Genomic DNA, 12,894 nt, shown 5'->3' with positions numbered 1-12,894 from the left:
ATAAAAGCAAATAATTATTCCCCATATTTATAGGGTAAAAAAATAGTTTCAACATAAACTTACATCCATTTTAACATTACAAATGTAGCTTTTAAGATAGGAATATGTCTGATTTAGTATCTACCTGCATCTGTAGCCTACTATTCATCCAAACACTTGATGGGTCCATTTTCATGCCAATGTTACACCTTTCTTTCAGTTCTCACCCTTTAAGTTTTATTTGTTCTCAGAGGTTGATTATCATGTTCATGCAGAAGTGTCTGCATTTAAATGCAATCTATTAACCTGTGTGTGCATATGAATGATGTCTTTCTTTAACTGGTCTTACTGCATTTTTTCATCTTGAAACTGAAATGTGGCTACTCTAGTTCCCTGCCCCGGTTTCTATACAGTCTATACAGTTCCATCACTTTCTAGTATTGTCTCCATGTGTTGCATAAACTGGCATAACTAACTTGTTTCTATGATTTGGTTGTTTGACTTGATCTTGTTACACATCATATTAAATGCCATATATAAATCTAGCCTTAAACAGATATGACCTTAAGTGTCAGAACCTCATTAACCAATATAATGTAGTCTTTTAAGATTCTCGGGTCTTTTGATAAATGTTATGTGCCTGAACTGGTGCAAGAGCGCTATAGAAGGTTAGAACACATCATGTTTGTTTAATAGCTACATCACTACAATTTACATTAATTCACTTATTTTATAAATCGAAATTACCAGGGGTCTGCCGTTGATATGCTTACCTAAAGTGAACGCGATTTGTTTGCAAACTTGTATGAAAATTCCGAAATGTTTATATACTTAAATGTTTATAAACGTATAGGCCTATAGCCTACTTTATTTGTAAAAAGATATTATTTTGAACATATTTTTACATTTTCTGAATTAGCCAATATAACAAAAATAAAAATTATACAGCTAAGAAATGAATATAGTCTACACAATAATATAAATATAAATGTCTAAAATAAATATTTTGTCAACTTCTTAATTTTTAATTAAATATAGCCTAGGCTAAACGTTATACGTAGTTTAGAAGAAAAAAAAACCTCGAAGGAGGATCCTTGGTGTCATACGTAAAATATGCAAATACAAAAGTGTTGTTCTCAGCGGTGAATAGCACGTTGCTTCACGAGCTGATACTAGACAGTCAACACCTCAGCAAGCCAACACTAATCACTGCTGTCGGAAGTTTAGGGGCATTTGGAATATCTGCGACGATTTAAGTTCATGATAACCTTCTCACAACCCCAATTTGTAAACGCCTGGGTCTCACATAACCAGGACTTACGGAACACTACCTTCTCAGGTAAGTAGCCTATTTTGTAGGCTATAATATGAGAATAAGCCTTTGATAAGTCTTACCTTCATACTTAGTCTATACTATGTTTTTTCTCTTAATGTTCTGTAATGTTTCTGCCAAGGTTAGCATCTGTGGTTCAACGAAGAACATTCCATTTTATAAAAGGTTCTTCATAGTGGAAAAAAAGTTCTTTAGATAATTAAAATATTCCTTGCAATAAGAAAAAATGTTTCGTTTAAAGGTTCTTTGGGGAACCAGAAATAGATTTTAATGGAATCGATGAGAAAATATCTATATAATTTTTTTTTTTTTTTTTTTTTGCGAGAGAATTTAGAATGTCTGCAAAACTAAGTACAAGGTTTTAGTTTGCAGAAAGAAGTTCTAAAATATTTGGTCAAATAAAATAAGATTGAGCTTATTGGTTTCATTAATAGCCAGTAGATCAGCCTAACTTATTATTCAATGAGAAAAACATTTGTGACCCTGGACCACAAAACCAGTCTTAAGTCGCTGGGGTATATTTTTAGCAATAGCCAAAAAGTAAAGATCATGTTCCATGAATATATTTTGTAAATTTCCTACCATAAATATATCAAAACCTAATTTTTGATTAGTAATATGCATTGCAAAGAACTTCATTTGGACAACTTTAAAGGTTATTTTCTCAGTATTTAGATTTTTTTGCAGATTCCAGATTTTTAAATAGTTGTATCTCTGCCTAACCTTACAAACCATACATCAATGAAAAGCTTATTTATTCAGCTTTCAGATCGAAATCGAGAAATTAACCCTTATGACTGGTTTTGTGGTCCAGGGTCACATTTTTTACCTTTAACAAACTGATATTGAAGCCACTAAGTTTTCCTTCACCAGGTGAAAGACATGACCCAAACACCCAAACAAGTGACAGCCAGTGAGCTCACACAGGACAACAGTCAAACTGGGGAAGGCAAATGGAGCTTGGAAGAACAAGAGGTGAGAATGAATATACACACTTTTACTAAGATTAAATTGGTAGAAGTCACATGGCAGCACTGTATTTACTTCCATTTATAGATATGATCTTTAGCAGAATGATATCTGCAAGAGCTTACAGACACTGTATCATGATGAGGTTACGCAAATGGAATGGATTGCTAAATGTTGTGCGATATTAGTAAGCTCTCGGGCATGTAAAGCGTGTTGTTCTTGGGAGCATGCAGCTTTTATACTATCTATTTCACAGATTCACAAACATTGTATGTATAAACGTGTTTATATATTTATTGCTGTGCTTTTACCTCACAGGTACTGGAAGTCAATGGGCAGTACATAGCAGCACCTCAGTTACCTGAAGCATTGCTCTACACTAGTTATAAACAGAGGAGTGACGAGTTTCGGAGGTTATTCAAAGAGGTGCCTGAGTCTGAGAAACTAATTGCAGGTGAGACTGGTAGAGGGAGACAGAGAGATAAAAAATAAATAAATAAACAATGTAAAAATATACTCTACTGAAGATGTTTGTTGACAGAGCCACAATATTTGTATATTAGATGTTGTTTGAATGATCCGTCTTTTCCCTAGACTACAGCTGTGCTCTCCAAAAGGATATCTTGTTACAAGGACGCATCTACCTTACAGAGAATTGTTTATGTTTCTACAGTCAGGTCTTTCGTGGTACAAAAGTGAGTTCCACAGAAAGATTATATTATATATTAACTGTACCTCTTAAATGCCGCTATTTGAGCATAGCTAAGATACTTTGTTAGTACTTTCTTTTATAGATTCCATCGCTCTGCTTTGTGAAAAATGACAGTAAACTAACTTTATCTTAGATCACAGTAAATATGAAGGATATCATCTCAATGACACGTGAGAAGACAGCGAAATGGATACCAAATGCCATCCAGATCAATACTGATTCAGAGAAGGTGAAGTTCAGAGATCAGAGGTTTTCATTCTTTTCTCTTTTTTTCTTATTTATGAAGATAGGCTACATGTATGGGATAAATTCTTTTTTTTTCTGACAAAAATATACATTTTGTAATTTTCCACAGTTGCTCATCAGCTCATTTTCAGCAAGGGAGAAAAGTTACCTTGGTATGTTTCGGCTTTGGCAGAATGTTCTCATGGACAAGGTGATTTTTTTCTTTTTAACATTTTTCATTTTTGCCTCACTAACATTGTTCAAACATGTTTCCACATTACAGATGATTTAATTATTTTTTACATGTTTACATCTACCTGCTTGGTTGTACATGACTGTACATGTCTACTGTACAACATGCAGGCTATTCTGAAATATGATCAGAAATAGATATAAGGAGCAGGGATATCAGAAGCAAACAGCATATTCTCCATTATAAATTTTACAGTATTTAGTCAGTCTCCATTGCCAACACAAACTATTTCTCTGTATTTGAGCCTTGGGTGGTTACTAATGTGGCATATATTAATACTATGTGAGGAAAACAGACAGAATAATGCCCTATAGACCTAAGGTCAGGGATATGCTCAAGTGTAAACAACCTTAATCTGTAGGGTACACTTGACAAAGGCAGCGAATGAATGTATAGTTCATTGACCCCTTCGAGGCGTGGCTTTCTTCATCATGAATACAGAAAATACTGACTCTTTCCTTACACAAACGCGGAACTGCAGAGCTGAAATAACAGGAAAATTAGTGTCAAGATATGATAAAGCAGATATCTTGTTAAAAGCAATGAATAGGCCTCCACTAGGCGGCGCGGGTATAGCTTTTCATGGCTTCCTGATTTCAGAAGAGTCGCTCCCTGAAGCGCGCAGGTTACTGGCGTCCAGCAGGTAAGTAACCAGACTTCACCCACTGTATAATGTCGCGTGTAATTTAGAACATATCACACACTGTGCTACTTCTTTTAACATGTTATATAATTTTAAATAGGAGGGGAAAAGCTAGAGCTTTATGAAACCATAAAATGTTTGCGCTTCAGTTTGTTTTGTAAATGTGTCTGAGTCAGGCGGCCTTGAAACAATGTTTCGCATTTCGTTGTGATAGTTTGGTCGCTTTTAGAACGCGACGCGAATGTTTGTGTTCTTTATACTTTAAATTCTTTTTCCATATGGCGTTTTTCAGTCACTTATTGTCGAGTAACTTTTGTGTCGCTGTAACGTACGCCTTATTTCCATGGCAACCGTCGTTTTCTTCAATTATCGTTACGACTGCGGAACCATAAATTACAATGGAAGGAAAATAAAAAGTCAGTTTCTGTCAAATTCAGACCTGGTCAGTGAGGTGTAGAGCAGGTTAGGGCTGTATTATCTGCTGGTTTAGATGACTGCGGGAGCTTGAGGAGGCTTCGGCGAATTTATTTTTTCAAGTTTTGTTTTGATCAGATAGAAGAAGCAAACGTGCCAACGGGTGGGGCGGAAACATGTGAGTGTACTTTGCTCAATGTAAGTTTCCTGTCTTGCAGAAACTAACCAAGTTGGAGCTGTTGCAGATGGTTAAGCAGCATTATGGAAATGACATAGGATTGAGTCATGATGAAATGGAAAGCTTTCAAACATCAGTAGATACCGTCACACCCACCGTGCCCAGGTTGGCTACATACATGCACAACACACCCAGTCACATCTTTACTTGTCAGGGACTGTTTGGACAACTGAGAGATCAGTTACTTGGTGTTTAGGTCCCATCTGTCTGTTGCAGGCTGAATATGCGTGGAGAGGATTACAGTGGGAGGCCAGAAAGGCCCACATCGCTTCGTCTTCCCCAAAGGGAGCTGAATTCTCATGAGGCCACCACACCAAAGGGAGACGACACACAGTCTTCAGTTGGACTGCAAAGCATGCTCTCAGCAAATGGAGGGGTATGTCGAAAAATGTAGTTTCGTTGGCATATGGATTTTTCCTAAAATTGTTTGTGTAATGACTGGCAGGGTTGGGTGATACAGTGGGGAAAAAAATCTTATTACATTTCAGTCTTTAAACTATAAAGTAGGCGACAATTTTACTTGAGAACTTAAGATTTTAAGTTGTTAAAAGTTAAGTTGTTAACATTTTTTATGAACATTTAAAATATCTTAATTACCTACTACAAAAACATATTATACACAAAGATTTTATAGAATAATTTTATTTTGTATACATTTCATTAAAGTATTGTTATTAAGAATATGCAGCAAAACGCTGTGAATAATATATTGTGAGTATTCAATATATCAATGGTTAACCTGTCTAATCCTTTTGCACTTTGCATTTGACTTGCTTATGAAGAAAGAAAGTGCAATGTCTTTAAAGCAGAGTTTAAGGTGAGGAACTTGATATATGTATTAAACTGTCAACAGGACGACACTCTCAGTACCCCGTCCCATCAGCGCAGTCCAAATCTATCATTAAACCGCTCAGGGTCTGAACGGGTGTCTAAACGCTCCTCTCTCTCTCTGGATCTAAATGCCAATGAAGACCAGCTCTCGGATAACAGCAGATCCGACAGCCTGGAGGAGGGTGAGATGTGTGTGTGTGTGTCTTGGACGTGTCTCATTCCATGGCTGTTGTTGATGCATTTTGTTAACGTCAGTATTGATTTCTTGTAGTGGAAGAACGTGAGACAGCGTCTCCAGTGTCTCAGGGAAGGCTGTTTGTGAACCGGGTCTTTCACATCAGTGCTGAGAAGATGTTTGACCTGCTTTTTACTGATTCTAGTTTCATGCGGAGGTTTATGGATATCAGGAAGATCATAGGTGTGCTTCTCTTAGCCTTTTACCTCTCTTACTAATGAAATCAGTCCGATTCCTATATAGATATTAATTGTTTTGTTTTTATTTAACGTTTAGTTTTAGTAATTTCATGGTTTTATCATTTTAGATTTAGATTTAGCTTTTATTAACATTTATTTATTTTCAGTTACATTCCAAGGCAAAATTTCCAAGTTTTATGTTTTTCATTCATTTATTTATTTATATCAGCGCTATTTCACTTACCAAATCAATGTATAATAGTATTTTAGTTTTAGATAAAAATACCAACATTGTTTTTTACATTTTATTGTTTTGCCATCCTGTTTATAGTAACAAAAGTGTATTACCTGTTAGGTGTGAGCTCTACCTCTTGGCAAAGGGAGGCCTCTGGCGGAATGAAAAGGACTTTGAACTACACAATCACCATTAATAACCCCCTGGTTGGCAAGTTCTCCACTGCTACAGAAACCCAGGTTAGAGTCTCTATGGCGTTGTTTCAAAGTCTAATCAGCTGATTTGTGTGTCAAATAAATTGTAAAAAAAAAAAAAAAACCTTATGGAAAGGCTGTGTTTTGTTGGTTGCACTTTCTGTTAATATGCAGTATTTAGTTATGTCACATTTATATTTAGAGACATAGTTATCAGGAAGGAGCTGTCCTTGTGGATCACAAGTATCTGCAAATTCTGAGGAATGATGGGACCTTTGATAATTTTAGTAATATTAGCACACCTGTTGTTGCCACTTTTATCTTGCAAATCTGATAAATCGCTATCTCTAGGTTAATTTTCTGTGCTTTGTCAGTTGTTTTTGTGTGAAATGAAATCCATGAAACTATAAAGTAGTTTGCCAGAACCATTTAAACTGAACCTAACATACATTGTGGCCTTTCCGCTCTTAGTCTGTGATGCATAGAATAATTTAAAAACATGTAACCGCTGTTGTGTTTGTCAGACTTTTGTTTCCATTTATATTATGCAACAATTAACATGTTTAACAATAAAATGACTAGGCGTGCTGCATTTACAAAATCATCTACATCCAATTATTTGATCTGATTGTGCTAATTGCACTTTAGAGTTAATGTATTCAATTAGATGAAATAATCATGTTTTATGCAGTAATGACCTGTCTGATGACTATATGTCTACATTCATACAATGAATGTGTAGGATTGACTCTCAAATTGTCTTGTACATACAGAAGTGCACAGGATTAAATAACATTGCATAATATTTATATGGACACGTAACCAAAGTCAATATAGCCTTGATTAATGCCTGTAAAGATTGCTAGTAAATATAGACTTTGTCTGGTGTCTTCAAAGATTTCATTTGTATATTTGCAAATATATTTGTTTATAGTCATAGTCTTGAATATTTAAGGTAGTCACTTTTTAAAATTTGGAGACAGTGTATTTCAATCCTAAATAAACTGAACAGAACCATATTTAGCAATCCAAACAGTACAGACATCTGTATTGTGCAGCTGTGTAAATTCATCCTGTGCATGTATGTGGAATATTTTCTGATTTCTCTTCTTTGTGTATTTTAGACACTGTATAAAGAGTCAAGGGAGGGTCAGTACTACATGATAGATTCGGAGGTCTACACACATGATGTACCATACCATGACTACTTCTACACCCAGAATCGCTACTGTATCATCCGCAACTCCAAACACAAGTGCAGACTCAGGTAAGCGGTGTCCTCATATCTGTACATCTAACTGCTTTTATTTTGACTATGACACTGACATCTCTTGATGTAAGCGCATTTAAGTAAATACTCATTATTGCTCTGTGCAGGATTTACACTGATGTCAAATACAAAAAGCAGCCCTGGGGTCTTGTTAAATCCTTTATCACGAAAAACTCCTGGAGTGGCTTAGAAGACTACTTTAGACACTTTGGTTGGTATAATGCAATTTATTTTTATCTTCCCCTAACCCTCTATTTTCCCTCTTCACTTCTCCATTTCACTTCTTGGTTTGTAGATTATGGCCATTTTCTACATGACTGAATGTCACTAATTATATCTAAATCATATTGGATCTGTCACTAATTATATCTTTAAGTGTTTCTTGTTTCATTTCATAGAGTATTTTTTAGAATAAAACTGTAAAAAAAAAAAGAAAAAAAGTTAATAAAATAAGCATTAACTTAAAATAAAATATAAAAACAACTTAAACTTATATTTTACTGAGGCAACATTTCTTATTTTCTTGTCATTAACTTGATTTACTAAAATAATTCAACTAAAACTGAAATAAAAATAATATAGGAAAAAAAAGACAAACGCACTAAAAACTAAACTAAAACTTTAAAATGAAACAAAATGTAAATATAAGCTCTTTCAAAATATTAATTAATATTAATAAAAGCCTATAAAGGTGTAAGTAGCACTGCTTTATAGTGGCCCAGTCTAAAATCCATTGCCTTGTTTGAGTCTGTATATATCCTTCACTGCAAATCAAATAAGAACAAAATAACGATCTAAAGCTATAACCCAAAAATAATGTAGATCAATTAAAATGAGCAGAACTGCAGATTGTGCTCAGCGTTTTTCTCATCGACTGGAAAAAAAACTGGCTAATAGCTTCTCTGCCATGGGATGTTGGATTAGGGAATCAAAAGAGTAATGAACATTAGTGATCTGATCAGAGTGCCTAGGGAGGGCTATTAGCAGCATGGATGTGTCCGTTTTCTATTGGTGAAATGCATCAGTTAGATTCATTGCCTGCAAGGCCATTTAATTACTAAACTACAGGGTTGCCAAATGCCAGATCCCTTATCGATCCAATGGCCTCAAAATAACCACTCTGGACTCACAGATTAATGCAGTTTCAATGATCTTCACCTCACAATGCACATTTCAGAGGCAGAGCTGCTAGAAGAGGAGGCAGAGTTGACTCAAGGAAGCGGAGATGCTGGAAAGACGGGTGGTTTGCGAAGGAGGCGAAGAACTTACAGTCGCACCCTACAGGAGCACATGAAACCAGGGAAGCAGTACAGCGCAGACTCAGATCAGCAGAGAGCCGCCACCATGGGTATAAATATATGTGTATTTTTAATCTCTGAATCCAATATCTATGCTACTGGTTAGTGGGCTTAAAATACTGATTAAACCACCAAAAATTGTTTTCACACTAAAGGCTGGGACACACCAAGCCAACGGTTGGCTGTTGGCCAACGTCGGGCCAATTGCGAGCGTCGGTTGGGCTAGTTTGTTTGGTGTGTTCCACTCGTCGGGCTCACGTCGGCGGCAGTTTGCCCGATTCATTATGTTGAATCGGCTTCGGGGACGTTGGGGCCGGCGGCTCGAGTGAGAGCTCTGATTGGATGTTCAGTTTAGCAAACGAGTCAGTGCCCCAGAATTAATGCGAAAGTGGTGAAAACAAGCACGTAAATGAAGGCAGTACAGACAGAAGGCTGTTTAAATGTTACGTGATGTTTCCCAATCATTGTAACATGCGAATGTTTTCATAACAACATGAGCCGCTTAAAATGATTAAAGTTATCAACGTTACTGATATTCAAAATGGTAAGCAAGCGCTGCTTAGTTTATGCTTCGTATATCTACGTTTATCTCGAATATCTTTGTTTCGGTTTCTACTTTTGTATGACGAAAATATACTATTGATAGCTGCTGATATAGACAGTTAATTCTTCTAATGCACGTGTTAGTTTGCCGTCGGCTGTAGTCTGTGCAGTGTGTTCGAGCGCAGCTTTTTGGTCCGACGCTGCCGACGTAAGGCGACAACACCGTTGGCTTTCATCGCTGCTAGTTCTTTGAAGTCAGCTTGGTGTGTCCCGGGCTTAATAAGACATGTTTATTTTGTGGTCTATGCTTTATAATATTTAAGCAAACATTGAAGACGTTAGCCCCTTTTACACAGTAATACCAGTAAATTGGCATAAAATTACCGGAACGACTTTACAAGTAAATACAAAAATGCTCCCACAGGCAATGACGTTCCGTCTTTTTTCAGTACAGTACCATTCACACATCCATTTCAAAATACCGATAAATTCTGTGACATCATTAACCAGAAATGACTTTTTAAATGGCTGTGCCTCCCGGTGTTGTTTGTTAACATGGAGGGGTATATGCAATCAATGTTTTTGTTGATGTTGTCGTTTGTGTCAAACGTTCCCATTCATGCAGCGCTTTTGATTCATGCAGAGAAACATCACATTACACAATTTCAAACCAAAATACACAGCGCAGAGTAAATGCGTCATCTGTGTAAGAATGTTGTTATTGGCCCCGACTAGATGTCTTACGTCACTGCGTTCTGAATTTGTACGTGCTCATGCCGGTAATGTTCATTCTGCATTCACACACAGCCTCATTCCAGCAGTTTACTTGTAATTTTTCAACGTCTCATACTGGTAAATTGCCAGAATGAATTTACAGTATTTTTGAAAAGGTACTGTTCACACATGATCTCTTAATACTAATTTACAGGTAATTTACCAGTAAAGTCTGTATGTGTGAAAGGGGCTATTGTGTATTAGACTTATAACAGTTGGATTGCATTGCATGATTTGCATCTTACATTACAGGTGCCATGGATATAAAGAACACACAACACAGATGGAACATCACTTCGATTGTATTTGGGATGAGCTTAATGTAAGGCTTCATTCACTCTTAAGCTTGTTTCACACCTCATGCATACAGTAAGCTTAATGCTATGACACTGACAAAAAAACTTGGTTACTACATTGAGTTTTTCCTCTAATAACAACCTAAAGTCCTAAAATGATTGTTAGAATGTGCCTATTGAGAGTTAATACTCTTGATTTGCTTAAGGAAGGGGAGCACATTTACATTTAAATGGTAAATAGTCTACACCAAACATAATTTGACTGCAAACTTAAACCAGATTCAGGCAGATTTACTGAATGGAAAGTGTGTTTGGAACCTAAAATCCCATAAACTTTCACAGTGTATTTCACGGTGCATGTTCTCAATATTTTTTGCTGAGTTCACTGTGCGACAGCAGCAAAAATAGAAACTGCCGTGTGAATGTTGCAGCCCTTTAGCATGGTTGCCAAAATAAATATGTGCAGCTTATGGCTGCCATGTGAAACAATGGAAGAAAAACTGCCTATTTTTACAACAATGATTAAGAATGATGACTTAAAATAATAATGTGCTTATTAAATGTCACATTGTTTTGCCTCTCAGACTTTTTGTTCTGGTGGTTCTGAACCTGGGGCTGTTCTTTAAACTTTGGGCCATGGAAGATGTCGCTCACCGTTTGTATCTGAACACCAAGCACAGAATGAAGGAGAGAGTAGAGTCTAGGTAAAGGCTCTTTCACATAGTAAATTTTGTTAATTATTATGAACAAAACTGACTTAATGTTTTTATATACAGTAGTTTAGCACCTGACTTAGGCTCCAGACAGGGTATGCCACACAGAAGTCGAGAAGAAGCGCATTTACTGAGGGCAGTACTGCAGGACTCCATTAACCTTCTAGAACAGGTATGTTTGGGTGTTTTATTAAATGCACCATGCAATAACATGTAAATGCAAAACAAACTCTGGTTGTTCACCCTTACACATCAGTGAGATCGTCCTTCCTGTCTAATTTGGCAGTTCTTGACCAGAAAAAGTTATGTTGTTAGACTAAACTGTAGCTCCATACTGTATCCTGTTTGGCTGAGAAGTCTCTTATGTGATTGTTTATTTTTCCTGGTTTCTTCTTCACAGCTACGCAGTTCTCTTGTGGTGCTTCAGCAGAACTTTCAGGCCTACAACAGATCCTTCTCTCAGCTTTAAATGGCATTGAGTTTGGTGACCTGACAACACAAGGGTATTTTTCCCATAAGACCTTGCCCTCGCTGAGGACTGTTGCCATAGGTACTGTCACCCCAGGGCACACTCGTAGCCATGTTCATCGTCTCTCTGGGCTTTTTTGTTATGGTTGGAATATTTTTATTTTTTTTTCCATTTTTTTTCAGTGCTGTTGTTGTCTTGGAGGGGATCTTCGCACTGGTACACTCAGTTTTGCGAGTGTCCTCTTGGATTTACTAACGACCTTGAAGCTGAAGTTGAAGTAAAACATTAAAGTAACAACAGTGTAGCAGGTTGAAGCACAAGGGCTTCTCACAATCATGTTCTCAGCTGCTGGATGCTACTGTATTTGATGGACAGATTTCTTTTCAGGCTGCAGTCAAAGCCTTATAAAATAAAACGTCTCAGAGATGTAATGGATTCAGTGCAGTTGCACAGGGTCTTCACTTTAATTATGAAGGGGGCAATGCAGGCCCATTGCCTCTAAAGATCTGCCTAACATTTAGTCATGTGGCCTTTTTGTCTTGATTTAGATAATGATCTTGTTCTAAGATACCTCTAAGAATTTGTAAATGATTGCACCTTAAAACCTTATTAAAGCAGTGATCATTAATGACAAATGATTGTGCTTGTTGAAATTGTAGAATGTTTGTAAGTTCTGAATGTTCATCAGGATTTTAATTGTGTCTAAGAGTACAGGTTTGTGTGAAGAAGATAAAATATCTGAGGTTTACTGTAAAGGATGTGTGGTGATGTTTTAAATTGTTTACACTCTTGGTCTTTAAAATACCACTTTTGTTGTTCAACTTTTAGGGACTGTATTGTCACTGTGAACTAAATTTGTAACACAGTCATGTAAATTATTTAAAATGGGAAAAGTGTGTTAATTTATCAAAAGAGAATGTGTAATCCTCAAGCATTTAATTCTTTCACAGAAAAAATATGTAAGGGATATGTGGATATGGATATGTATAGATCTCTATTTTTTTTTCTGCGTAGATTGGACATTTTCTGAAATTTTAAATAAGATTTCTTCTGAGCATATTGATAAATAAAATTCCCATGTCATTACAATG

At 36.3% G+C, this 12,894-nt stretch overlaps 1 protein-coding gene across 3 annotated transcripts; it reads left to right on the top strand.

Moving 5' to 3' along the window:
• The first annotated feature begins 1,114 nt into the window (after nt 1-1,114).
• LOC109049789 (protein Aster-C) lies at nt 1,115-12,894 on the top strand. 3 transcript variants are annotated; one of them, XR_002011132.2, is made up of 19 exons: nt 1,116-1,318; nt 2,186-2,287; nt 2,600-2,735; nt 2,876-2,976; nt 3,127-3,222; nt 3,349-3,429; nt 4,747-4,871; nt 4,983-5,142; nt 5,620-5,779; nt 5,869-6,015; nt 6,367-6,485; nt 7,565-7,707; nt 7,818-7,921; nt 8,888-9,058; nt 10,578-10,647; nt 11,206-11,325; nt 11,398-11,506; nt 11,735-11,884; nt 11,986-12,894. XR_002011132.2 is itself a non-coding variant. In XM_019067443.2 (18 exons), the coding sequence occupies exons 2-18, from the start codon at nt 2,195-2,197 to the stop codon at nt 11,801-11,803; spliced, it is 2,001 nt and encodes a 666-aa protein (XP_018922988.1). In that variant the 5' UTR covers nt 1,115-1,318; nt 2,186-2,194; the 3' UTR covers nt 11,804-12,894. The 3 variants fall into 3 exon arrangements, 2 of the variants coding, with proteins under 2 accessions (XP_018922988.1, XP_018922985.1); XM_019067443.2 differs by having other exon boundaries at nt 1,115-1,318; nt 11,401-11,506; nt 11,735-12,894; XM_019067440.2 differs by having other exon boundaries at nt 11,735-12,894.

The sequence above is a fragment of the Cyprinus carpio genome, chromosome B24 (assembly GCF_018340385.1).
Source record: "Cyprinus carpio isolate SPL01 chromosome B24, ASM1834038v1, whole genome shotgun sequence".
NCBI lineage: Eukaryota > Metazoa > Chordata > Actinopteri > Cypriniformes > Cyprinidae > Cyprinus > Cyprinus carpio.
This window is presented reverse-complemented; position numbering and strand designations above follow the sequence as displayed.